This window comes from Pezoporus occidentalis, unplaced genomic scaffold, assembly GCF_034315485.1.
Source record: "Pezoporus occidentalis ecotype Australia unplaced genomic scaffold, CSIRO_AGI_Poc_V1 ctg468, whole genome shotgun sequence".
Classification (NCBI taxonomy): domain Eukaryota; kingdom Metazoa; phylum Chordata; class Aves; order Psittaciformes; family Psittacidae; genus Pezoporus; species Pezoporus occidentalis.
The window spans coordinates 21,146-48,709 of record NW_026915800.1 but is presented as its reverse complement, the minus strand read 5'-3'; the positions used below and the strand labels follow the sequence as shown (position 1 = coordinate 48,709).

The 27,564-nt window shown below is 50.6% G+C and overlaps 2 protein-coding genes and 1 gene segment (V, D, J or C); all 3 read left to right on the top strand.

Annotated features, from left to right (window-relative positions):
* The first annotated feature begins 386 nt into the window (after positions 1-386).
* LOC134172706 (immunoglobulin heavy variable 3-64D-like) lies at positions 387-953 on the top strand. The segment is given in 1 exon segment: positions 387-953. A coding segment is annotated over 1 exon segment (561 nt).
* A 6,927-nt stretch (positions 954-7,880) lies between these two features.
* On the top strand, positions 7,881-12,702 carry SALL2 (spalt like transcription factor 2). Its single transcript, XM_062636051.1, has 6 exons — positions 7,881-9,815; positions 10,122-10,289; positions 10,350-10,412; positions 10,473-10,556; positions 10,599-11,041; positions 12,543-12,702. The coding sequence occupies exons 1-6, from the start codon at positions 7,881-7,883 to the stop codon at positions 12,700-12,702; spliced, it is 2,853 nt and encodes a 950-aa protein (XP_062492035.1).
* A 783-nt stretch (positions 12,703-13,485) lies between these two features.
* METTL3 (methyltransferase 3, N6-adenosine-methyltransferase complex catalytic subunit) lies at positions 13,486-27,564 on the top strand. Its single transcript, XM_062636054.1, has 11 exons — positions 13,486-13,579; positions 14,455-14,705; positions 16,358-16,804; positions 18,510-18,685; positions 20,345-20,576; positions 22,537-22,724; positions 23,435-23,473; positions 23,578-23,686; positions 24,682-24,747; positions 24,829-24,941; positions 27,431-27,564. The coding sequence occupies exons 1-11, from the start codon at positions 13,486-13,488 to the stop codon at positions 27,540-27,542; spliced, it is 1,827 nt and encodes a 608-aa protein (XP_062492038.1). The 3' UTR covers positions 27,543-27,564.

Sequence of the window (27,564 nt, the reverse complement as noted above, 5' to 3'; positions counted from 1 at the left end):
AAATCTTCATCCATTGACCCAAATCTTCATCCATTGACCCAAATATAGATCCAATGACCCAAATCTTGATCTATTGACCCAAATCTTGATCCATTGACCCAAATCTTGATCCATTGAACCAAATCTTCATCCATTGACCCAAATCTTGATCCATTGACCTGAATCTTCATCCATTGACCCAAATCTTCATCCATTGACCCAAACCTTCATCCATTGACCCAAATCTTCATCCATTGACCCAAACCTCCACAGGTTTTCCCCCAACCCCCCCCATTGGTTCCCTATGGACCCTTCCCCATAGCCACGAAGCCACCCTCACCCCCAGGTAGGACCCGGACCCATGGTGGCACTGGGGGGGGTGGGAGGTCCGTGGTGCCGGCGCTGAGCCCCCCATGGCCTCAATGGCTCCTTCTTGTCCATGCCCAGGTCTGCGGGCGGCCGTGACGCTGGAGGAGACCGGAGGCGGCCTCCAAAGCCCCGGGGGCTCCATGAGGCTCCTCTGCAAGACCTCGGGCTTCACCTTCGGCAGCTACGGCATGGGATGGATGCGCCAAGCACCGGGGCAGGGGCTCGAGTTCGTCGCAAGCATCAACAGCAATGGTGGTAGCACCTGGTACGCGCCATCGGTGAAGGGCCGAGCCACCATCAGCAGGGACAGCTCCCAGGACACGGTCACGCTGCAGATGAGCGGCCTCACGGCGCAGGACACGGCCACTTACTACTGCGTGAAGAGTGGTTATACTGGTGGTGGTGGTGGTGGTGCTCCTGGTGCTGGTTATGGTGGTGGTGGTGGTGCTTGTGGTGGTTATGGTGGGTACGGTGCTGGTTATAGTGCTGGATATGTTGGTTATGGTGGTTACAGTGTGTATGGTGCTGGTGCTGGTTATGGTTATGGTGGCGACGGTGGTTATGATGACTATGGTGGTTACGGCTTAATTATTAGCCCTAATTGAGGGGCTAACGTTCACCCTTCCCCCGAAATGCAGGTGCGAGAGCAGCTGCTGCAGCCAAGGGGCCGAAAGCGACCGCCGGGGCCTATTTTTGGGTTAAAAAGGGCCCGTTTTGGGGTTTCGGGGCTCTTCGTGGCTATTTTCGGCAGCAGCAGCTGCGCGGGAAAACCCCAAAGCGGGCGGGTTTGGCCCCAAAACGGGGCCGGCCCAGACACAGGGCGCGGGACGGGACCGTCGCTCCTCGGTGATGGCCATTAGCGCTATTAATTGCGGTCGATTAGTGCTAACAATTGCATTAAAGTGACGGGCTTTGCTAATTATTAATCGGTTCTTATTTGATTAATTATTTATGATTAAATTATTTGCTATTATTCTCTACAGTTGACTGGGAATTTGATGGGAATCGCTATTTTTATTGCTAATATTCACCAATTCGCTGGTTTTAGACCTATTATCCCGTCCTTCTATGACCTCGCTCCTTTATTCCCTATTAACTAATTAACCGGTTATTCCAACTTATTAACCCATTATTTGAGTCTCAGAGGAACCATTATTAGCTCCATTAGTCTCTTTTGTTACTCTTATTAGCACAAATCCTTCTATTTCTAGTATTAACATTAGCATTTGTGTTATTAATATCATTTATTAGCATTATTATTGTTATTGGCAACAGTATTAAATAATTACCATTACTTTGTCCTCCTATTTATAGTAATTATTATCATTAATAGCCCTAAAATAATGAAATCATAATAATATTATTAGAAATAATCGGGTTTATATTAGAATATGAGAAATTAATCGGTTTCTATTAGAAATGATTCGTTTCTATTATAAATCATTAGGTTTCTATTAATTATTAGAAGGCTTATTAGCGTTAGAGAGCATTCTGGTTTTGTTAACGGGAATTAATTTGGAGCCTTTTATTAGGAGGAATTGCCCTTTATCGCTATTATTAGAGCAAAAATCGCTGCGCTATTGGGGTTTATTCGCTATTTTATAGGTGCATTAGGCGTTTATTAGCTTGTAATTTTATCATAATTTAGCTTTATTTTTGTTATTATTATTTCTATTATTATTATATTAATCATTGTTAATTATTATCATCAAAACCTCCCACTCTATTTGCCCTCCTTCTAATTATCAGCCCCATCTATTCCTTGATTAATTCCTGTTATTAGCACAAATGCTCCTATTTTATCATCGCCCCATTGCATTAGCTCCATCATTAATCACTATTATCGCTAATAATCGCTTTTGATTCTCATTATTATCACCTCTGCAGGGGTTTGCACCACTTTATGAGCTCTTAATAACAGTAATATTAATGATATTAATGATACTAAAGCAATTATATTTTTGTAAAAAGATAATTTATTGCACTTTATAATTATTATTTTCTATTATTTATATTTTCTCTTATTTTTATTTTGTATTATTTTATATTGGCTATAATTATTATAACTCTAATTAACATTATTAATATATAAATAATATATTCTTTATATAAAATAGATTAGACATTAATAATTATTCATGATGTAAGATTACACAATCAATTAATAAATGTATTATATTATTATTGTACGATATTAATAATTATATGCAATACTGTGGAACAATAACATCATATTAAGCAATTAATAATTAGTGTGATTAGCAGCAAGACGGCTCCTTCATTACCATAATTAGGGACAATACTTGAGAGTTTATGAGTATTTTGGGCAGAAAAGTGATTTATTATTACTAATATCGCTTGATGGTGTTATTGTTACTGGTCGATCTTCTTACAGCGTGTATTTCATTACAGATCTCATTATGTCTTATGGAATTTAGCATTAATAGCATTAATAGCTTTAATTAACCTGATTACGACCGACGTATTATTAAATCCCTAAGAAATCACTATTAAATTATCATTTCCTTTATTTTTCCTATTATTAAAGCAATCAATCCCGCTTTCTCGATGCTAATAAAGGGAATAAATGGACTTCGATGGAATAACAGAGAAAATAAAGGGGAAAAAAACAAGGAATAAAAGGAAATCAATGGAAAAAGGGGAATAAAATGGGAATTAAAGGGAATAAAGGCCCCAAAATTGTTTTAAATTCACCCAAATCAATGAAATAAAGGCTCAAAATTGAATTTAATGCCCCCAAATTGGATTAAATTCCCCCCCAAATCAATGAAATAAAGGCTCAAAATTGAATGTAATGCCCCAAAATTGGATTAAATCCTCCCAAATCAATCAAATAAAGGCTCAAAATGAAATTTCATGCCCAAAATCAAGTAATTAAAGGCTCTAAATTGAATTTAATGCCCCAAAATTGGATTAAATTCCCCCAAATCAATGAAATAAAGCTTTAATATCGAATTAAATGCCCCCAAATCGGATTAAATGCCCCCAAATCAATGGAATAAAGGCTCAAAATAGAATTTAATGCCCCAAAATTGGATTAAATTCCCCCAAATCAATAAAATAAAGCTTTAATATCGCATTAAATGCCCCCAAATCAATGAAATAAAGTCTCGAGGCTGAATTTAATGCCCCAAATGGGATTAAATTCCCCCAAATCAATGAAATAAAGCTTTAATATCGAATTAAATGCCCCCAAATCGGATTAAATGCCCCCAAATCAATGAAATAAAGTCTCGAAGCCGAATTTAATGCCCCAAAATTGGATTAAATTCCCCCAAATCAATGAAATAAAGCTTTAATATCGAATTAAATGCCCCCAAATCGGATTAAATGCCCCCAAATCAATGAAATAAAGTCTCGAAGCCGAATTTAATGCCCCAAAATTGGATTAAATTCCCCCAAAGACTCGAAAACGGCGAATTTTGGCGAATTTAACCGAAATCCACGAAACCCCCGTTAAAAAAGCGATTCAACCCGTGAGATCAGAGGGGAATTAAGGCAGAAAAACGTCAAAATTGGGGAAATTTAGGGAAAAAAAAGGCATAAAAATAAGGAAAATTGAAGGGGGGGGGTGCGCGCTGCTCTCCTCCCAAGTCGGCTCCGTAATCTGCCTAGCAACGCGCTCCGATTGGCTGCGAGGCGCCGCGAGGGGCGTGGCTTGCGGGGGGCGGAACCCGGAAGCGCCTCCCCTTGGCCCTTGCCGTCTCCATGGCAACCGCAGGGGGCTCGGCCTTAGCGACGCCGCCATTTTCCTTAGCAACGGGGGCCTGGGTGGGTGTGGGGTGAGGTGGGGGGAGGGGTTAGGGGTGGGGGGGGTGGGGGGGGTGGGGTGGGGGTGGGGTGGGGTGGGGGGGAGGGGTCCAGGCCTCACTTGGGGGGCCGAGGCCTCGTCTTGGTTTTGGTGCTCTGAAGGAGGAGAAGCCCCGTTTGAGAGCGACCCCCACAACCCCCCCTAAGGTAAGAGGAAAGAACCCCAAAGTAGGGGATTTGGACCCAAAATGAAGGGGGTTAGGTCAAAAGTGGGGGTTTATCCCCAAAATGGGGGGGGTTCTACCGTTAACCCCCTTAAATAAGCTTGGTTGTGGCTGTTGTTTGATTAACACCCCCCCCCCCCAAGGCTTGAACCCCCCCAAACTATCCAAAAGAGGTGTTTTAAACCCAAAATGAAGCCCAAACGGGAAAGAAAACCTCAAAACCCTCAGGTTTTAGCTTAAAAGGGTTTGAGCCCCTAAAAAAGGGATTTAATGCCCTAAAAGAGGGAGTTTGTGCCCTAAAATAAGGGGTTTGTGCCCCAAAATAAGGGCTTTATGCCCTAAAACAGGGACTGAACCCCCAAAACCAAAAGAGGTGCCCCCAAATGTGAAGATCCCACCCCAAAAATTCAGCTCCTCTCAAGAAAATGGCTGCAATTGCTTAAAATAGCCTAAAACGCCCCCAAATAAGTGCTTTGGCACACAAATTAGTATCCAATGCCCCCAAATTGGGTTTAAAACCCAAAAACCTGGGGTTTGAACCCCTAAATAGGGTTTAAAACCCCTCAAATAGGGATTTAAACACCCAAAATAGGGGTTTTAACCCCCAAAATAGGGATTTAAACACCCAAAATAGGGGTTTTAACCCCCAAAATAGGGATTTAAACACCCAAAATAGGGGGTTCAACCCCCAAAATAGGGGTTTAAACACCCAAAATAGGGGTTTAACCCCAAAAATAGGGATTTTAACCCCCAAAATAGGGATTTAACCCCCCCAAATGAGCCTAACTCCCCAAAACCGGTATTTAAGCCCCAAAAGAAGTTGATGTTTCCCCCCAAAAGTAAGTATTTAGCCCCTAAAATAAGCCTCAAATAAGGATAAATCGCCCTAAAATACGGGTAAATAAACCTAAAATAAAGATATACAAACCTAAAGTAAGGACAAATGCCCCCAAATTTAGTTTAGAACCCCCAAAAGAACTTTATTCACCCCAAAACTGCAAGTTTAATACCCCAAAAATAGGTTTATATCTCCCCAAAATCGTTTTTTTTACCCCAAATCCCCCTTTAACTGCCCCCCACCCCTTTAACCCCCCCATAGCCCCCTTTAGACCCCCCCCAAAACCCCTTTTCCCTTCCTTTTCGCCCCAAAACTCCCCCTCCCCTTAATGACGTCACGGTTGGGGGGGGGGGCTCCCCCCCTTTACATCCGCCTTGGTCCCCTCCTCTTCCTCCTATGGGGGGGGGCAACACGGGACCCCCATAGCCATGGCTGAGCCTGGAGGTGGGACCCCCCCTTATCCATCCCTTTGGGGGGGCGGGGGGGGGCAGGTCGTTTTGGGGCAAAAAAAGGGGGATTTGGGGGCTGGAAATGGGGATTTGGGTGGAGAAATGTGGATTTTGGGGGGGGGGAAATGGTGATTTGGGGGGAAAGTTGTGATTTTGGGGGGAAGGTGATTTTTTGTGGCAAAAATGGTGCTTTGGGGGGATAATGGGGATTGGGGGGATAATGGTCGTTTTGGGGTGAAAAATGGGGAGTTTGGGGCTGAACGTGTCGTTTGGGGTGAAAAATGGGGATTTGGGGAGGGAAATAGGGGTTTGGGGGGGACGTTGTTTTTTGTGGGGGATAATATCGATTTGGCTGTGAAATGATGCTTTTTGGGGGGGGGAATGGTGATTTTGGGGCAGAAACGGTGATTTTGGGGGGGTCAGTGGTGGTTTGGAGGTGATGATGCTGATTTGGGGGGAAAAACAGTGATTTTGGGGGGTTAATGGTGGTTTTTGAGGGGAAAAAGGTGATTTTGGAGTGGAAAATGTTGGTTTGGGGGGGCAATAATTGTGGCTTTGGTGATTTGGGGCAAAAAGCAGGGATATGGGGGAAAGAAGAGGGTTTTGGGGACCCACAACTGCTTTTTGGGGTAAAACACCCAGTTTTGGGGTCCAAACCCTGATTTCTGGGGGTTTAACACCTGATTTGGGGGGTAAACCTCCTAATTTTGGGGGTCAAACGACTGCTTTTTGGTGTCCAGCTCTTGATTTTGAGGCTAAAGCAGCTGATTTTGGGGTAAACCCACTGCTTTTTAGTGTCTAACACCTAATTTGGCGGGCAAAGCTGCTGATTTGGGGGACAAACCACCTGATTTTGGGGCTAAACCACCTAATTTTGGGGCTAAACCACCTGCTTTTGGTGTCTAACACTCAATTTTGGGGGGTAAACCAGCTGATTTTGGGGCTAAACCAGCTGATTTTGGACCTAAACCACCTAATTTTGGGGCTAAACCACCTAATTTTGGGGTAAACCACCTGCTTTTGGGTGCCTAACACCTGATTTGGGGGTCAAACAACTGGTTTTTAGTGTTGAAACCTTAATTTTGGGGCTAAACCACCTGATTTTGGGGCTAAGTCACCTAATTTTGGGGTAAACCACCTGCTTTTTGCTGTCTAACACCTAATTTTGGGGCTAAACCACCTAATTTGAGGGCTAAGCCACCTAATTTTGGGGCTAAACCAGCTGATTTTGGGGTAAGCCACCTAATTTTGGGGCTAAGCCACCTAATTTTGGGGCTAAACCACCTAATTTTGGGGTAAACCACCTGCTTTTTGCTAACACCTAATTTTGGGGCTAAGCCACCTGATTTTGGGGCTAAGCCACCTAATTTTGGATCTAAGCCACCTGATTTTGGGGCTAAGACACCTAATTTTGGGGCTAAACCACCTAATTTTGGGGTAAACCACCTGCTTTTTGCTGTCTAACACCTAATTTTGGGGCTAAACCACCTAATTTGAGGGCTAAGCCACCTAATTTTGGGGCTAAACCACCTAATTTTGGGGTAAACCACCTGCTTTTTGGTGTCTAACACCTGATTTTGGGGTAAACCACCTGCTTTTTGCTGTCTAACACCTAATTTTGGGGCTAAACCACCTAATTTTGGGGCTAAACCACCTAATTTTGGGGTAAACCACCTGCTTTTTGGTGTCTAACACCTGATTTTGGGGTAAACCACCTGCTTTTTGCTGTCTAACACCTAATTTTGGGGCTAAGCCACCTAATTTTGGGGCTAAGCCACCTAATTTTGGGGCTAAACCACCTGATTTTGGGGCTAAGCCACCTAATTTTGGGGCTAAACCACCTAATTTTGGGGTAAACCAGCTGCTTTTTGGAGTCTAACACCTAATTTTGGGGCTAAACCACCTGATTTTGGGGAAAACCACCTGCTTTTTGGTGTCTAACACCTAATTTTGGGGCTAAACCACCTGATTTTGGGGTAAACCACCTGCTTTTTGCTGTCTAACACCTAATTTTGGGGCTAAGCCACCCGATTTTGGGGCTAAGCCACCTAATTTTGGGGCTAAACCACCTAATTTTGGGGTAAACCACCTGCTTTTTGGCATCTGACGATTTGGGGGTTAAACCACCTGATCTGGGGCTAAACCACGTGCTTTTGGGGCTAAACCACCTACTTTTTGGCTCTAAACCATTGGATTTCAGTGCAACCCCCCCCCCATTTTCCCCCCCCCCCCACAGCTCCCCCCATCACCATGGACTCGGACCCCCACCGCCCACCCCAGAGCCCCCCCCACGCCTTGGCCCCCCCCTTGAACCTGCCCTTGATCCTGGAGGAGCTCCGCGTCCTGCAGCAGCGCCAGCTCCACCAGCTCCAGCTGACCGAGGACATTTGCCGCCAGGTTCTCCTCTTGGGCACCCTCCAGCCCCACAAGAGCCCCCTCCTGCCCCCCAAGCCGGCCCTCTTCCACCTCCTGCCCCCTTTCCGCCCGCCGGCACCGCCGCAACCACCGGGCGGGCGGCGCGAGTGCACCGTGTGCGGCAAGGCCCCGGGCGCCCGCCAGCCCCACGCGCCCGAGCGGCCCCACCGCTGCCCCGTGTGCGGCAACCGCTTCGCCGCCCGCGGCAGCCTCAAGGCCCACTGCCAGCGGCACCGCCAGCGCCCCCCGCACGTGGCCGCGGGCCCCCCGCCAGCCCCACAGCGCCTCCAGCTCCTCCTGCCCGCCACGGCCGTGGCGGCGGCGGTGGCGGCGGCGGGCAAGGGGGCAGAGGGTAACGGGGGCAAGCAACAGGGCAATGGGGGCAACCAAGTCAACAGGGGCAACCAAGTCAATAGGAGCTACCAGCTGGCCAATGGGGGCAACCAGGTCAGTGGGAGCACCCAAGTCAACGTGGGCAACCAACCACTCAGTGGAGGCAACCAACCAACCAATGGGGGCAACCAGGTCAGTGTGGGCAAGCAACCACTCAGTGGGGGCAACCAAGTCAATGTGGGCAACCAACCACTCAGTGGAGGCAACCAACCAACCAATGGGGGCAACCAAGTCAGTGTGGGCAAGCAACCACTCAATGGGGGCAACCAAGTCAACGTGGGCAACCAACCCCTCAGTGGAGGCAACCATCCAACCAATGGGGGCAACCAGGTCAGTGTGGGCAAGCAAGTCAACGTGGGCAACCAACCACTCCATGGGGGCAACCAAGTCAACGTGGGCAACCAACCACTCCATGGGGGCAACCAAGTCAACGTGGGCAACCAACCAACCAATGGGGGCAACCAGGTCAGTGGGAGCAACCAACAGGCCAATGAGGGCAAGCAACCACTCAATGGGGGCAAGCAAGTCAGCGTGGGCAACCAGCCACTCAATGGAGGCAACCAACCTCTCAACGGGGGCAACCAAGTCAATGGGAGCGAGCAAGTCAATGTGGGCAACCAACCAACCAATGGAGGCAACCAGGTCAGTGGGGGCAAGCAGCCACTCAATGGGGGCAACCAAGTCAACGTGAACAACCAGCCACTCAATGGAGGGAACCAACCAACCAATGGGGGCAAGCAAGTCAGCGTGGGCGACCAACCACTCAGTGGAGGCAACCAAGTCAATGGGAACAACCAAGTCAATGGGAGCAGCCAAGAGGTCAGTGGGGGCAAGCAAGTCAATGTGGGCAACCAACCACTCAATGGGGGCAACCAAGTCAATGTGGGCAACCAACCACTCAATGGGGGCAACCAAGTCAATGTGGGCAACCAACCACTCAATGGAGGCAACCAAGTCAATGTGGGCAACCAAATCAATGGGGGCAAGCGACCACTCAATGGGGGCAACCAACATGTCAATGAGGGCAACCAAGTCAATGTGGGCAACCAACCACTCCATGGGAGCAACCAAGTCAATGGGAGCAACCAAGTCGATGGGGGCAGCCACCCGCTCAGTGGGGCCACCCAACCGCTTAATGGGGGCACCCAAGTCAATGAGGGCAACCAAGAGTTGAACGTGGCCACTCACGATCTCAATGGGAGCAAGCAACTGGTCGATGTGGGTGCCCAAGAGGTCAATGGGAGCCCCCAGGAAGTCAAGGTGGGTGCCCAAGAGGTCAACGTGGGCGCTCAGCATCATGGTGGGGCCGGCCAAGGCCATGTGGGCACCCAGCTGGGCGATGTGGGCAACCGACAAGGCAATGGGAGCACCCAACAGGTCAATGTGGGCGCCCAGCAAGTCAATAGGAGCACCCAACAGGACAACCCCGGCACCCAAGGGGTCAACGTGGCCACTCAGCAGCATGGTGGGAGCATCCAAGTCAACCCAAGCACCCAACAGGTCAACGTGGGCACCCAACCCATCAACCCAAGCACCCAAGAGGTCAGTGTGGGCACCCAACAGGTCAACGTGGGCACCCAACCCAACCCAGGCACCCAAGAGGTCAGTGTGGGCACCCAAGAGGTCAACCCAAGCACCCAACCCAACCCAAGCACCCAGCAGATCAACACGGGCACCCAACAGGTCAACCCAAGCACCCATCAGGTCAATGTGAGCACCCAGCCCATCAACCCAAGCACCCATCAGGTCAATGTGAGCACCCAGCCCATCAACCCAAGCACCCAACAGGTCTTCAAGGGCACCCAAGCCATCAACCCAAGCACCCAACAGGTCAACATGGGCACCCCTCAAGTCAACATGAGCACCCAGCAGGTCAGTGCGCGCACCCAAGTCAACGTGGGCACCCAACAGGTCAACGTGGGCACCCAACAGGTCAACGTGGTCACCCAACAGGTCAACGTGGGCACCCAACAGGTCACTGGGGGCACCCATCAAGTCAGCATGGGCACCCAACAGGACGTGGGCACCCAACAGGTCAACCCAAGCACCCACCAGGTCAATGGGGGCACCCATCAAGTCAACATGGGCACCCAACAGGTCAACGTGGGCACCCACCAGGTCAAAGGGGGCACCCAACAGGTCAGCGTGGGCACCCACCAGGTCAACCCAGGCACCCACCAGGTCAACGTGGGCACCCACCAGGTCAAAGGGGGCACCCAACAGGTCAGCGTGGGCACCCACCAGGTCAACCCAAGCACCCACCAGGTCAACGTGGGCACCCAACAGGTCAACGTGGGCACCCACCAGGTCAACCCAAGCACCCACCAGGTCAACGTGAGCACCCAACAGGTCAACGTGGGCACCCAGCAGGTCAATGGAGGCACCCATCAAGTCAACGTGGGCACCCACCAGGTCAACATGAGCACCCATCAAGTCAATAGGAGCCCCCACCTCAACCTCGCCGCCTTCCCCAAGCTCCGGCTGCTGTCGGGCGCCGACGGGCGCGACCAGAACCCATGGCCCCTCTTCCGCCCCCCATCACCGTCACCATCATCATCGTCATCATCGTCATCATCGTCATCAATGGAGGCCCAATGGCACCGGTGCCGCCGCGCGTGGAGGCTCCGCTGTGGGGGGCACCAAGGGGGCCCCCCCCCGCCCCCCGGCTCCTGCCCCCTGTGCATGGAGAGGGGACGAGAGCGGGGGCGGCGCGGGGAGGAGGCCGGAGGAGGAGGAGGAGGAGGAGGAGGAAGGGAGGAGGAAGGGGAGGTAAGAGGGGGATGGGGGGAATTGGGGGGGAATTGGGGGGATTTGGGGGAAATTTGGGGGAAATTTGGGTGGGATTTGGGGAAAATTTGGGCGGGATTTGGGGGAAATTTGGGAGGGATTTGGGGGAAATTGGATGGAATGGGGCGGAATTTGAGTGGAATTTGGGTGGGATTTGGGGGAAATTTAGGCTGGATTGGGGGGATTCGGGTGGAATTTGGGTGGAATTGTTGAGAAATTTGAGTGGAATTTGGGGGAAATTTGGGTTGAATTTGGGTGGGATTTGGGATGGATTTGGGGGGAAATTTGGGTGGAATTTGGCTGAATTTGGGTGGGATTTGGGGGGAAATTTGGGGGGAATTTGGCTGAATTTGGGTGGGATTTGGGATGGATTTGGGGGGAAATCTGGGGGGAATTTGGGGGGATTTCGGTGGGATTTGGGATGGATTTGGGGGGAATTTGGCTGAAATTGGGTGGGATTTGATTAAAATTTGGGATGGATTTGGGTGGGGTTTGGGGGAAATTTGGGTGGAATTTGGTTCGTATTTGGGTGGAATTTGAGTTAAATTGGGTGGGATTTGGGTGAAATTTGAATGGAATTTGAAATTTGGGATGGATTTTGAGTGGGATTTGGAGGAAATGAAGGAAAATGGGGGGGAAGGAAGGAAATAATGGGGGAAATTGGGGAGAATTTGGGAGAATTTTTGAAACTGGGGAAACCAGGGGGGAATCTGGGGGAAATAAAGGAAAATTGGGGGAAAATTGGGGGAATTGTGGGGAAAATGAGGAAATTCAAGCGAAATTGGGGGAACTGTCGGGAAACTGAGTGAATTTGGGGGGAAATGGGGAAATTTAGGGGAAATTGGGGGAAATTGTGGGGAAAGCGAGGCGATTTCAGGGAAGTTGTGGGGAAAACGACGGAATTTGGGGGGAAATTTGGGAAAATGAAGAAATTTGGGTGGAAATTGTGGGAAAAACGGGGGAATTTCAGGGAAATCCCTTGGGAATAAAGGGAAAAGGGGTGGGGGGAGGGGATGGAAGGGAATGGGGGGGGGGACCCAACACTGACCCCCACCCCACCCCCACCCCTTCTTCTCCCCACAGGTGCCCCCCCCATGGACACCACCGGGACCCCTCTGGAGCCACCCCCCCCCCAGAGCCCCCCTGGGGACCCCCAAGGAAGAGGAGGGGGGGGACCCCCCCATGGAGGGGGAGGGGGACGAGTAGGGGCAATGGGGGGTGATGGAGACCCCACCCCCCCCCCCATAACCATAGTTTAGGCCATTAAAGACATTAAACGGACCCCTCCCCCCCCATTTCTGTTTATTGCGGGGGGAGAGGGGGCTCAGGGGACAAAATGGCGGCCGTTGCCAGGGAGACGGTGCGCAAGATGGCGGCGGTTGCCATGGAGACGGAGGTAGCATCCAAGATGGCGACGGTTGCCATGGAGATAAGGGGTAGCGTTCAAGATGGCGTAGACGTACGCGCCCGCCCCTAAAATGGCGCCCGTTGCCATGGCGATGCTTGCCCGGCTTCAAGATGGCGGCTGCCACGACGGAAACGCCGTTGTAAGCCGTTGCCCTCACTAAACATGGCTGCCGTTGCCATGGCGATACTCGCCCTCCCTCAAGATGGCCGCCGTTGCCATGGCGACATTTACCCGCTCCCAAAATGGCGTCTGTTGCCATGGAGATACGCGTCCCCTATCAAAATGGCGGCCGTTGCCATGGAGATGCCCTCCCGGCTTCAAGATGGCTGCCGTCGCGACGGAAATGGCGTAAAGAGACGTTGCCAGCTCTCAAAATGGCGGCCGTTGCCATGGCGATACTCGCCCTCCCTCAAGATGGCCGCCGTTGCCATGGCGACATTTACCCGCTCCCAAAATGGCGCCTGTTGCCATGGAGATACTCGCCAGCCCCTAAAATGGCGCCCGTTGCCATGGCGATGCTCGCCCGTCCTCAAGATGGCTGCCGCCGCTACGGAAACGCCGTACAGACCCCGTTGCCCTCACTAAACATGGCTGCCGTTACCCCGGCGACGCTCCCCCCTCCGTCGCGACGCAACCGTCGTAAAGACGTCCGTTGCCATGGAAACACCCCCTCGGTTTCCTCCTTCCCTTTCCCTTTGCCCTCACCCAAGATGGCGGCGGCGGCTTCGCGGCCTTCCCAGCGGCCTCTTCCGCCTCCGGCGCCGTGAGGGGACGGGGTCGTGGCCGGCTCCCGGTGCTCGGCTCCCGGTCCCGGTTTGGCTCCGTTCCCGTTCCCCGGGGTCCCGGGCCGCGATGTCGGACACGTGGAGCTCCATCCAGGCCCACAAGAAGCAGTTGGATTCGCTGCGGGAGCGGCTGCAGCGGCGCAGGAAGCAGGACCCGTGGGGTGATTAATGGGGGTTAATGAGGGGGGGTAATTGGGGTTAATGAGGGGGGGTAATGGGGTTAATGGGGGGGTAATGGGGGTAATGAGGGGGGGTAATGGGGGTAATGAGGGGGGTTAATGGGGGTTAATGGGGGGTTAATGGGGGTTAATGAGGGGTCATTAATGGGGTTAATGAGGGGGGTAATGAGGGGTCGTTAATGGGGTTAATGAGGGGGGGTTAATGGGGTTAATGAGGGGGGTAATGGGGTTGAGGTGGGTTAATGGGGGTTAATGAGGGGGGTAATGGGGGTAATGAGGGGGGGTTAATGGGGGTTAATGAGGGGGGGGTAATGGGGTTAATGAGGGGGGGTAATGGGGGTAATGAGGGGGGTTAATGGGGTTAATGAGGGGGGGTAATGGGGTTAATGAGGGGTCATTAATGGGGTTAATGAGTGGGGTTCATGGGATCAATGGGAGGTAATGGGGTTAATTAAGTCAGGAAATTTGGGGAAATTGGGGTAATTAAGGCATTAATGAGGGTTAATAAGGATAATTAGGGGTGTTAATGGGGGTTAATGTCATCAATAAGGGGGTTAATGGGTGTTAATGTCATTAATTAGGGGGTTAGTGGCCATCAATGAGGTTTAATGGCCATTAATAATCATTATTAGGGGGTTAATGGTCCTTAACGCCGTTAATTAGGTGCATAATGGCCACTAATGAGGTTTAATGGCCATTTATGAGTTTAATTAGGGGGTTAATGGGGGTTAATGGCTTTAATTAGGGGCTTAGTGGCCCTTAATGAGGGTCCGTGGCCCTCGGTGGTGTGCCTGGGTTAATTAATGACGTCATTGGGTGTTAATTAACCCTAATGAGCCCTTCTCCCCCCCCCTTAGACCCCACCCCTCCCCGCACCTCGAGCCCGGCCCCTCCCCCTCCCTCCTCCTCCTCCTCCTCCCCTCCCCCTCCTTCCTCCTCCTCCTCCTCTGCGACGTCAGCGCTGACGTCATCATCGTCCCGCCCCCCCGCCGCCGATGACGTCACCGCCTGCGACCCCGCCCTCGAGCGCCGCCTCCTCCTCCTCCTCGCCGACCCCCCCCTGGCGCTGCCCGCCGACGCCGACGCCCTCTGCCGCGTCATCGCCGCCGTGAGTGACGTCACTTCCTGCTCCGGCGGCCATCTTTGTCCCGCCCCATAGGCGGCTCCCTGACGTTGGGTGACGTCATCTCCATGGGGGGGGGGTTCTGTGCGTCCCGATTGGATGACGTCATCTCCATACGTCCCGATACGATGACGTCATCGACATACATCCCGATTGGATGACGTCATCGACATACGTCCCGATACGATGACGTCATCGACATACGTCCCGATTGGATGACGTCATCTCCATACGTCCCGATACAATGACGTCATCTCTATAGCGCCATTCTCCGTGTCCCCATTGGATGACGTCATCTCCAAAGGGGTGGTTCTATACGTCCCGGTAGGATGACGTCACGTCTATAAGTGGGTTCTGTACATCCCGATTGGATGACGTCATCTCCATAGGGGGCATTCTATACGTCCCGGTAGGATGACGTCATCTCCATACGTCCCGATACGATGACGTCATCTCGGTAGAGGGTTCTACGCGTCCCGATAGGATGACGTCATCGCTTTATGTCCCGATATGATGATGTCATCTCTGTAGCGGCTTCTATACGTTCTGATAGGATGACGTCATCGCTTTATGTCCCAATATGATGACGTCATCTCTATAGCGGGCTCTACACATCCTGATATGATGATGTCATCTCTATAGAGGGTTCTACATGTCCCGATATGATGACGTCATCCCTATCGTCGGTCTCTAGGCGGCGTTGCCGCCATAGGATGACGTCACCCCTGTAGCGCGCCCTTACGGTGCTGGTGTTGGGGTCGTGATGACGTCATGTTCGTGTTGTGATGACGTCATCCATCCCCATCCATCCCGTAGGATGACGTCACCCCCGTAGCGCCCTTATGGTGCCAGGGTCGTGATGACGCCATGTCCGCGTCGTGATGACGTCATGTCCCTGTCGTGATGACATTGTGTCCATGTCGTGATGATGTCATTTCTGTGTCGTGATGACGTTGTGTTCGGGTTGTGATGACGTCATGCCCGTGTCGTGATGACGCCATGTTTGCGTCGTGATGATGTCGTGTTTGGGTCGTGATGATGTCATGCCTGTGTCGTGATGACGTCATGTCCGTGTCGTGATGGCGTCATGTCCGTGTCGCGATGATGTCATTTCTGTGTCGTGATGACGCCATGTTCGCGTCGTGATGACGTTGTGTTTGGGTCGTGATGATGTCATGCCCGTGTCGTGATGACGTTGTGTTCGGGTCGTGATGATGTCATGCCCGTGTCGTGATGACGTTGTGTCCGTGTCGTGATGATGTCATTTCTGTGTCGTGATGACGTCACGTTCATGTCGTGATGATGTCATGTCCGTGTCGTGATGACGTCATGTCCGTGTCGCGATGATGTCGTGTCCGTGTCGTGATGACGTCATGCCCGTGTCGTGATGACGTCATGTCCGTGTCGCGATGACGCCATGTTCGCATCGCAATGACGCCATGTTCGTGTCGTGATGACGTCATGTCCATGTTGTGATGACGTCATGTCCGTGTCGTGATGTCATATCCGCGTCGCGATGATGCCGTGTCCGCGTCGTGATGACGTCGTGTCCGCATCGCGATGATGTCGTGTCTGCGTCGCGATGACGTTGCGATGACATCATGTCCGCGTCGCGATGACGTCACTGTGTCGCGCAGGATGACGTCACGGCGACGCGCGTCGGCGTGGAGAGCCTGCTGCAGAAGTTCGCGGCGCAGGAGCTGATCGAGGTGCGCCGGGGGCTCCTCCCCCCCGACGGCGCCATGGTGGTCACCTACGCCGACCGCTCCAAGCTGAGCGCCATGACGGGCGGGGCCGTGACGTCAGCGGTGACGTCATCGCAGCCGCAGCACCACCACGGGGGGGGAGGGGGAGGAGGAGGAGGAGGGGGAGGGGGGGGAGGGGGGGGGAGGAAGAGGAAGGCGGAGCAAGATGGAGGCGGTGGGGGGGGGACGGCGGCCATAGGAGGGGGGGGAGGTGGGGGAGGGGGAGTGGGGGAGGGGAAGGAGGCGATGAAGAGGGCGCGCAAGATGGCGTCCGACGTGGACCTGGAGATCGAGAGCTTGCTGAGTCAGCAGTCCACCAAGGAGCAGCAGAGCAAGAAGGTGCGTGTGGGGCAAGATGGGGGGCGGGGGGTCGGTGGTTGGGGGGCTGGGTCAATGGGGATGGATTGGGGGGGGGTGGAGGTTGGTGAGGGGAGATTTGTCAATGGGGATCCATCAATGGGGTGATTGGGATCCATCAATGGGGCTCCATCAGTGGGGTGATTTGGATTCATCAATGGGGATCCATCAATGGGGTGATTGGGATCAATGGGGCTCCATCAATGGGGATTCATCAATGGGGTGATTGGGATCAATGGGGCTCCATCCATGGGGATCCATCAATGGGGTGATTGGGATCCATCAATGGGGCTCTGTCAATGGGGATCCATCAATGGGGTGATTGGGATCAATGGGGATCCATCAATGGGGGTGATTGGGATCCATCAATGGGGCTCTGTCAATGGGGATCCACCAATGGGGTGATTGGGATCCATCAATGGGGCTCCATCAATGGGGATCCATCAATGGGGTGATTGGGATCAATGGGGATCCACCAATGGGGTGATTGGGATCCATCAATGGGGATCCATCAATGGGGTGATTGGGATCCATCAATGGGGCTCCACCAAGGGGGGTGGTTGGGCTGTGTCCATGGGTCCATCGCTATGGGTCTGTGGCTATGGGTCTGTGTCTATGGGTCTCTCACTGTGGGTCAGTGTCTGTGGGTCTCTATGGGTTGGTCTCTATGGGTCTCTATGGGTCGGTGTCTATGGGTTGGTGTCTATGGGTCTCTATGGGTCTGTGTCTGTGGGTCTCTCGCTGTGGGTTGGTGTCTATGGGTCTCTATGGGTCTGTGTCTATGGGTCTGTGTCTATGGGTCGGTCTCTATGGGTCTGTCTCTATGGGTCTCTATGGGTCTGTCTCTATGGGTCTCTATGGGTCTCTATGGTTCGGTGTCTATGGGTCTCTATGTGTCTATGGGTCTCTATGGGTCTGTGTCTATGGGTCCGTGTCTATGGGTCTCTATGGGTCTCTATGGGTCGGTGTCTATGGGTCTCTATGGGTGTCTATGGGTCTGTGTCTATGGGTCTGTTGCTATGGGTCTCTGTGGGTCTCTATGGGTCTGTGTCTATGGGTCGGTGTCCATGGGTCTCTATGGGTTGGTCTCTATGGGTCTCTATGGGTCGGTGTCTATGGGTCTCTATGGGTCTCTATGGGTCATCTTGCTGTGGGTTGGTGTCCATGGGTCTCTATGGGTTGGTCTCTATGGGTCCCTATGGGTCTGTGTCTATGGGTCTCTATGGGTCTGTGTCTATGGGTCAGTGTGTGTCTATGGGTCGGTGTCTATGGGTCGGTGTGTGTCTATGGGTCTCTATGTGTTGGTGTCTATGGGTCAGTGTCTATGGGTCAGTGTCTATGGGTCAGTGTCTATGGGTCTCTATGGGTCTCTATGTGTTGGTGTCTATGGGTCTCTATGGGTCAGTGTCTATGGGTCCCTATGGGTCGGTGTCTATGGGTCGGTGTCTATGGGTCTGTGTCTATGGGTCTCTATGGGTCGGTGTCTATGGGTCCCTATGGGTCAGTGTCTATGGGTATCTATGGGTCTCTATGGGTCTCTATGGGTTGGTGTCTATGGGTCAGTGTCTATGGGTCTCTATGGGTCGGTGTCTATGGGTCCCTATGGGTCAGTGTCTATGGGTCAGTGTCTATGGGTCGGTATCTGTGGGTCTCTATGGGTCAGTGTCTATGGGTCTCTGTGTGTCAGGTGAGCCAGGAGATCCTGGAGCTGCTGAACACGACGACGGCCAAGGAGCAATCCATCGTGGAGAAGTTCCGGTCCCGCGGGCGCGCGCAGGTCCAGGAGTTCTGCGACCACGGCACCAAGGAGGAGTGCGTGAGGGCCAGCGGCGCCGAGCGGCCCTGCCGCCGCCTGCACTTCCGGTGAGACCCACCGCGACCCATAGCGACCCATAGCGGGACCCATAGAGACCCATAGAGACCCATAGAGACTGACCCATAGAGACATAGAGCCAGAGTGCGTGAGGGCCAGCGGCGCCGAGCGGCCCTGCCGCCGCCTGCACTTCCGGTGAGACCCACAGCGACCCATAGCGACCCATAGCGGGACCCATAGAGACCCATAGAGACTGACCCATAGAGACCCATAGAGACTGACCCATAGAGACATAGAGCCAGAGTGCGTGAGGGCCAGCGGCGCCGAGCGGCCCTGCCGCCGCCTGCACTTCCGGTGAGACCCACAGCGACCCATAGCGACCCATAGCGGGACCCATAGAGACCCATAGAGACCCATAGAGACCCATAGAGACTGACCCATAGAGACATAGAGCCAGAGTGCGTGAGGGCCAGCGGCGCCGAGCGGCCCTGCCGCCGCCTGCACTTCCGGTGAGACCCACAGCGACCCATAGCGGGACCCATAGAGACCCATAGAGACCCATAGAGACTGACCCATAGAGACATAGAGCCAGAGTGCGTGAGGGCCAGCGGCGCCGAGCGGCCCTGCCGCCGCCTGCACTTCCGGTGAGACCCACAGCGACCCATAGCGGGACCCATAGAGACCCATAGAGACCCATAGAGACTGACCCATAGAGACATAGAGCCAGAGTGCGTGAGGGCCAGCGGCGCCGAGCGGCCCTGCCGCCGCCTGCACTTCCGGTGAGACCCACAGCGACCCATAGCGACCCATAGAGACCCATAGAGACCCATAGAGACCCATAGAGACCCATAGAGACTGACCCATAGAGACATAGAGCCAGAGTGCGTGAGGGCCAGCGGCGCCGAGCGGCCCTGCCGCCGCCTGCACTTCCGGTGAGACCCACAGCGACCCATAGCGACCCATAGCGACCCATAGGGACCCATAGAGACTGACCCATAGAGACCCATAGAGACTGACCCATAGAGACATAGAGCCAGAGTGCGTGAGGGCCAGCGACGGCCCTGCCGCCGCCTGCACTTCCGGTGAGACCCACAGCGACCCATAGCGACCCATAGACCCATAGACCCATAGAGCGACCCATACAGCCATAGACCCATAGAGCCATCCATAGCGCCACAGAGCCACCCATAAACCCATAGAGCGACCCATCCATAGACCCATAGAGCCATCCATAGACCCATAGAGCCACTCATAGACCCATAGATCCATAGAGCAACCCATAGAGCCACAGAGTGACCCATAGAGCCACCCATAGAGCCATAGAGTGACCCATAGAGCCACCTATAGAGCCATAAAGCCACCCATAGAGCCATAGACCCATAGAGCCACCCATAGAGCCATAGAGCGACCCATAGAGCCATAGAGCGACCCATAGACCCATAGAGCAACCCATAGAGCCATAGAGCGACCCATAGAGCCATAGACCCATAGAGCCATAGACCCACAGACCCATAGAGCGACCCATAGAGCCATGGAGCAACCCATAGAGCGACCCATAGAGCCATGGAGCGACCCATAGAGCCCACCCATAGATCCACGGATCCCTGTTGCCTAACGACCCGCATGGCCCCCCAAATGCCCCCTAAATGCCCCCCAGCTGCCCCCCAGCTGCCCCCCAACGTCCGCGCGCGCCCGCCCCACAACCACAGGCGCATCATCAACAAGCACACGGACGAGTCGCTGGGCGACTGCTCCTTCCTCAACACCTGCTTCCACATGGACACCTGCAAGTACGTGCACTACGAGATCGACGCCGGCCCCATGGCGCCGCCCCACAGCCCCCCCGCCGCCGCCCCACGGCAGCGCAGCCCCACACCAAAGGAGCTGGCGCGGCCCCCCGGCGGGAGCGACGCGGGCGCCGATCGGCTCTTCCCACCGCAGGTAATTGGGGGGCGAATTGGGGGAAATTCCGATGGGGTCAGCAGGATTTTAAAGGGTTTTGGTGGAATTTGGGGGAATTTTGATGGGTTCAGCACAATTTTAAAGGGTTTTGGTGGAATTTGGGGAAATTTCGATGGGGTCAGAAGAATTTTAAAGGGTTTTGTTGGAATTTGTGGGAAATTCCGATGGGGTCAGCAGGATTTTAAAGGGTTTTGGTGGAATTTGGGAGAATTTTGATGGATTTGGCAGAATTTTAAAGGGTTTTGTTGGAATTTGGGGGAAATTTCGATGGGGTCAGCAGGATTTTAAAGGGTTTTGGTGGAATTTGGGAGAATTTCAATGGATTCAGCAGAATTTTAAAGGGTTTTGTTGGAATTTGGGGGAAATTTCGATGGGGTCAGCAGGATTTTAAAGGGTTTTGGTGGAATTTGGGGAACTGCTTCCACATGGACACCTGCAAGTACGTGCACTACGAGAATCGAATTTGCCGGCCCCATTTTGGCGCCGAATTTTAAAGGGTTTTGTTGGAATTTGTGGGAAATTTTGATGGGGTCAGCAGGATTTTAAAGGGTTTTGTTGGAATTTGGGGGAAATTTCGATGGGGTCAGCAGGATTTTAAAGGTTTTTGTTGGAATTGGGGGAAATTCCGATGGGGTCAGCAGAATTTTAAAGGGTTTTGGTGGAATTTGTGGGAAATTTTGATGGGTTCAGCAGAATTTTAAAGGGTTTTGTTGGAATTTGGGAGAATTTTGATGGATTCGGCAGAATTTTAAAGCTTTTTTGGTGGAGTTTTGGGAGAATTTGATGGATTTTGGGGAATTTTAATGAATTTTAAAGCTTTGTTGCAATTCGATGAATTTTGTTGGAATTGGTGAATTTTGTTGGAATTTTGTTGAATTTTGTTGGAATCTTTTTTTTTAATTTCGTTGGAATTTGGGTGAATTGTGTTGGAATTTGTTGGATTTTGTTGGGATTTTCAGGAAGTGTCTTGAATTTTGTTGGATTTTGTTGGAATTTTGTTGGATTTTGTTGGTATTTTGTTGAATTTTGTTGGAATTCTGTTGAATTTTGTTGGAATTTGGGTGAATTTTGTTGGGATTTTCAGGAAGTGTCTTGAATTTTGTTGGATTTTGTTGGAATTTTGTTGGATTTTGTTAGAATTTTGTTGAATTTTGTTGGAATTGTTGAATTTTGTTGGAATTTGGTTGAATTTTGGTGAATTTTGTTGGAATTTGTTGGAATTTTGTTGTATTTTGATGGAATTTTGTTGGATTTTGTTGGAATTTTCAGGAAGTGTTTTGAATTTAGTTGTATTTTGATGGATTTAGTTGTATTTTGATGGAATTTAGTTGTATTTTGATGAATTTAGTTGTATTTTGATGGAATTTAGTTGTATTTTGATGGAATTTAGTTGTATTTTGATGAATTTAGTTGTATTTTGATGGAATTTAGTTGTATTTTGATGAATTTAGTTGTATTTTGATGAATTTAGTTGTATTTTGATGAATTTAGTTGTATTTTGATGGAATTTAGTTGTATTTTGATGAATTTAGTTGTATTTTGATGGAATTTAGTTGTATTTTGATGAATTTAGTTGTATTTTGATGGATTTAGTTGTATTTTGATGAATTTAGTTGTATTTTGATGGAATTTAGTTGTATTTTGATGGAATTTAGTTGTATTTTGATGGAATTTAGTTGTATTTTGATGGAATTTAGTTGTATTTTGATGGAATTTTGTTGTATTTTGATGGATTTAGTTGTATTTTGATGGATTTAGTTGTATTTTGATGAATTTAGTTGTATTTTGATGAATTTAGTTGTATTTTGATGGAATTTAGTCGTATTTTGATGGAATTTAGTCGTATTTTGATGGATTTAGTTGTGTTTTGACGGATTTAGTTGTATTTTGATGGCCTTTTGAGGCCTCCTGCTGGATTTCGGTGTGTCCCCTTCCGCAGTGGATCTGCTGCGACATCCGGTACCTGGACGTGAGCATCCTGGGCAAGTTCGCGGTGGTGATGGCCGACCCGCCCTGGGACATCCACATGGAGCTGCCCTACGGGACGCTCACCGACGACGAGATGCGGCGCCTCAACATCCCCGTGCTGCAGGACGAGGGCTTCCTCTTCCTATGGGTCACCGGGAGGTCGCCAACAAGCCCACTTCCATCGGGGGCGGGGGGGCAAGGGGGGGGGCTTCCATTGGGGTCTTCCATTGGGGTCTTCGTTGGGGTCTTCCATTGGGATCTTCCATTGGGGTCTTCGTTGGGGTCTTCCATTGGTATCTTCCATTGGGGTCTTCCATTGGGGTCTTCCGTTGAGGTCTTTGTTGGGGTCTTCCATTGGGATCTTCCATTGGGATTTTCCATTGGGGTCTTCCATTGGGGTCTTCCATTGGGGTCTTTGTTGGGGTCTTCATTGGGGTCTTCACTTGGGTCTTCCATTGGGATCGTCCATTGGGGTCTTCATTGGGGTCATCATTGGGGTCTTCGTTGGGGTCTTCTTTGGGATCTTCCATTGGGATTTTCCATTGGGGTCTTCCATTGGGGTCTTCGCTTGGGTCTTCCGTTGGGATCCTCCATTGAGATCTTCGTTGGGGTCTTCCACTGGGGCCTTCCATTGGGGTCTTCATTGGGGTCTTTGTTGGGGTCTTCATTGGGGTCTTCCATTGGGGTCTTCATTGGGGTCTTCATTGGGACCCAAAACCCCTTTATTGACCCAAAACCCCTTTATTGACCCCAAACCCCCTCTATTGACCCAAAACCCCTTTATTGACCCCAAACCCCCTTTATTGACCCAAACCCCCCATTTTTGGCCCCAAAACCCCCTTAGTGACCCCACACCCTCCTCCCCACAGGGCCATGGAGCTGGGCCGCGAATGCCTCAACCTCTGGGGGTGAGTTTCGGGGCTCCCCAAAATCGCCCTTTTTTCACCCCCAAAATGGCCTCTTTTCACCCCAAAGTGACCCAAAATGGCCCGTTTTCCCCCCAAACGGGCAGGTACGAGCGCGTCGATGAGATCATCTGGGTGAAGACCAATCAGCTGCAGCGCATCATCCGCACCGGCCGCACCGGGCACTGGCTCAACCACGGCAAGGAGCATTGCTTGGTATGGGGCAGGGCTTTGGGGGGAAAAGGGGCGATTTTGGGTCATTTTGGGGTGGAAAAGGGCGATTTTGGGTCATTTTGGGGTGGAAAAGGGAGATTTTGGGTCATTTTGGGGTGGAAAAGGGGGATTTTGGGGTTCTAGAGTGGGGTTTTGGGGGGAAAAAGGGCGATTTTGGGTCATTTTGGGGTGAAAAACTGCGATTTGGGGTGGAAAAGAGGGACTTTGGGTCCGGGAGGGGGGGTTTGGGGTGGAAAAGGGGGATTTTGGGTCCGGGGGGGGGGTGTGGGGTGAAAAAGGGGGATTTTGGGGTGGAAAAGTGATTTTTTTTGGGGTGGAAAAGTGATTTTTCTGGGGTGGAAAAGGGGGATTTTGGGGTTCTAGAGTGGGATTTTGGGGTGGAAATGGAGGATTTGGGGTTCTAGAGTGGGCGTTGGGGGTGAAAAAGGGGGAATTTGGGGTGGAAAAGTGGTTTTTTTTTGGGGTGGAAAAGTGATTTTTTTGGGGAGGAAAAGGGCGATTTTGGGGTCGTGGAGTCGGGTTTTGGGGTTGAAAAGGAGGATTTGGGTGTCCTAGAGTGGGGTTTTGGGGTGAAAAAGGGTGACTTTGGGGTTCTAGAGTGGGATTTTGGGGTGGAAAGGGGGGATTTTGGGGGTTCTAGAGTGGGGTTTTGGGGTGAAAAGGGGGACTTTTTGGGGGGTTCTAGAGTGGGATTTTGGGGTGGAAAGGGGGGATTTGGGGGGTTCTAGAGTGGGGGTTTGGGGTGAAAAAGGGGGATTTTGGGGTCCTGGAGTCGGGTTTTGGGGTGGAAAAGGGGGATTTTGGGGGTTCTAGAGTGGGATTTTGGGGTGAAAAGGGTGGATTTTGGGGTTCCCAAAGCTGCCTTTTTGGGTATTTTTGGGGCGCAGAAGTCAGATTTTGGTCTCAAGAGGTGTCCTTTTGGGTCCAGAAAGTGGGATTTTGGTTCATTTTGGGTCAAAAACCCCTCTTTTTCATAGGTGGGGGTGAAGGGCAACCCCCAAGGCTTCAACCGCGGCTTGGACTGCGACGTCATCGTGGCCGAGGTTAACCCCCGCCCCCCCCCCCCCGTTAATGACGTCACTAATTAGCATGCCGTTATGCTAATGAGGGGCGTGGCCAATCAGGTGCGCTCGACGAGCCACAAGCCCGACGAGATCTACGGCATGATCGAGCGGCTCTCGCCCGGCACGCGCAAGATCGAGCTCTTCGGGCGGCCGCACAACGTCCAGCCCAACTGGTACCGCTCATTAGCATCTAATTAACATCTAATTAGCGCCTAATCAGCGCCTAATTAGCGCCTAATCAGCGCCTAATTAGCGGCTGATTAACCCCCTCGTTGATAGTTGCTGAATAGCTCGGTTAAAGCGACTTGGTAGCGCAATGATAACGCGTCAATAGCTAATTAATAATTAATGGCTCCCATTAACAACTAATTAGCGTCTAATTAACGGCTAAATAGCGACTAATTAATGGCTAATTAACCGATCGTTGGTAGCTTGTTGAATAGCTTGGTTAAAGCAACTTGGTAGCGCAATGATAACGCGTTAATAGCTAAGTAATAGCGTCTAATTAGCGGCTAATTAACAGCTAATTAATCGAGCGCTGGAAGCTTGTTGATAATTGCTGAATAGCTCATTGAAAGCGATTTGGTAGCGCAATGATAACGCGTTAACAGCTAATTAATAATTAATGGCTCCAATTGTTAACTAATTAGCGGCTAATTAGCGAATAATTAACGGCTAATTAATCGAGCGCTGATAGCTTGATAGTTGCTGAATAGCTCGTTTAAAGCGACTTGGTAGCGCAATGATAACGCGTTAATAGCTAAGTAATAATCAATGGATCCCATTAACAACTAATTAGCGTCTAATTAACGGCTAAATAGCGACTAATTAATGGCTAATTAACCGATCGTTGGTAGCTTGTTGAATAGCTTGGTTAAAGCAACTTGGTAGCGCAATAACGCGTTAATAGCTAAGTAATAGCGTCTAATTAGCGGCTAATTAACGGCTAATTAATCGAGCGTTGATAGCTTGTTGATAGTTGCTGAATAGCTCGTTGAAAGCGATTTGGTAGCGCAATGATAACGCGTTAACATCTAATTAATAATTAATGGCTCCAATTGTTAACTAATTAACGGCTAATTAATCAATCGTTGATAGCTTGTTGATAGTTGCTGAATAGCTCGTTTAAAGCGACTTGGTAGCACAATGATAATGTGTCAATAGCTAATTAATAATTAATGGATCCCATTAACAACTAATTAGTGTCTAATTAACGGCTAAATAGCGACTAATTAATGGCTAATTAACCGATCGTTGGTAGCTTGGTTAAAGCAACTTGGTAGCGCAATGATAATGCGTTAATAGCTAAGTAATGGCGTCTAATTAGCGGCTAATTAACGGCTAATTAATCGAGCATTGATAGCTTGTTGATAGTTGCTGAATAGCTCATTGAAAGCGATTTGGTAGCTCAATGATAACGCATTAATAGCTAATTAATAAGTCCTAATTAATGGATCCCATTAACAACGAATTAGCGACTAATTAACGGCTAATTAATCGAGCGTTGATAGCTTGATATTTGCTGCATAGCTCGTTGAAAGCAATTTGGTAGCGCAATGATAACGCGTTAACAGCTAATTAATAATTAATAATTTTGGGTCCAGGAGGGGGGTTTTGGGGTGGAAAAGGGGGAATTTGGGGTGGAAAAGTGATTTTTTTGGGGTGGAAAAGGGGGATTTTGGGGTGGAAAAGTGATTTTTTTTGGGGTGGAAAAGGGGGATTTTGGGGTGGAAAATGATTTTTTTTTGGGTGGAAAAGGGGGATTTTGGGGTGGAAAAGTGATTTTTTTTGGGGTGGAAAAGGGGGATTTTGGGGTGGAAAAGTGATTTTTTTTGGGGTGGAAAAGGGGGAATTTGGGGTGGAAAATGATTTTTTTTGGGGTGGAAAAGGGGGATTTTGGGGTGGAAAAGTGATTTTTTTTTGGGGTGGAAAAGGGGGATTTTGGGGTGGAAAATGATTTTTTTTTGGGGGTGGAAAAGGGGGATTTTGGGGTGGAAAAGTGATTTTTTTTGGGGTGGAAAAGGGGGATTTTGGGGTGGAAAAGTGATTTTTTGGGGGTGAAAAAGGGGGATTTTGGGGTGGAAAAGTGATTTTTTTTGGGGTGGAAAAGGGGGATTTTGGGGTGGAAAAGTGATTTTTTTGGGGTGGAAAAGGGGGATTTTGGGGTTCTAGATTTTTTTTGTGGGATTTTGGGGTGGAAAAGGATTTTTTTTGGGATTTCGGGTGGAGAGTGGGGGTTTGGGGTGAAAAATTTTTTTTGGGGGATTTTGGGGTGGAAAAGTGATTTTTTTTGGGGTGGAAAAGGGGGATTTTGGGGTTCTAGAGTGGGATTTTGGGGTGGAAATGGAGGATTTCGGGTTCTAGAGTGGGGGTTTGGGGTGAAAAAGGGTGAATTTGGGGTGGAAAAGTGATTTTTTTGGGGTGAAAAAGGGGGAATTTGGGGTGGAAAAGCGAATCAATGCTTAACGGTCCTAACGACTCTGATTACTAATTAATTAACGGACCTGATTAATTAATGACCCCGATCAATGAACGCTGAGCTACGGCCCCTACGTAACGAATTAGGGGTGAACTGACGAGCTCGGTTCCTGAATTAATGGTTAATTAATGGTTAACGGGTTAATTAATGACTAATTAATTAATTAATGCTCTAATTAATTAGGATCACGCTGGGGAACCAGCTGGACGGGATCCACCTGCTGGACCCGGACGTGGTGGCGCACTTCAAGCAGCTCTACCCCGACGGCGTCATCTCCAAGCCCAAAAACCTCTAGTTCCGCAGCCCCGATTTGGGCT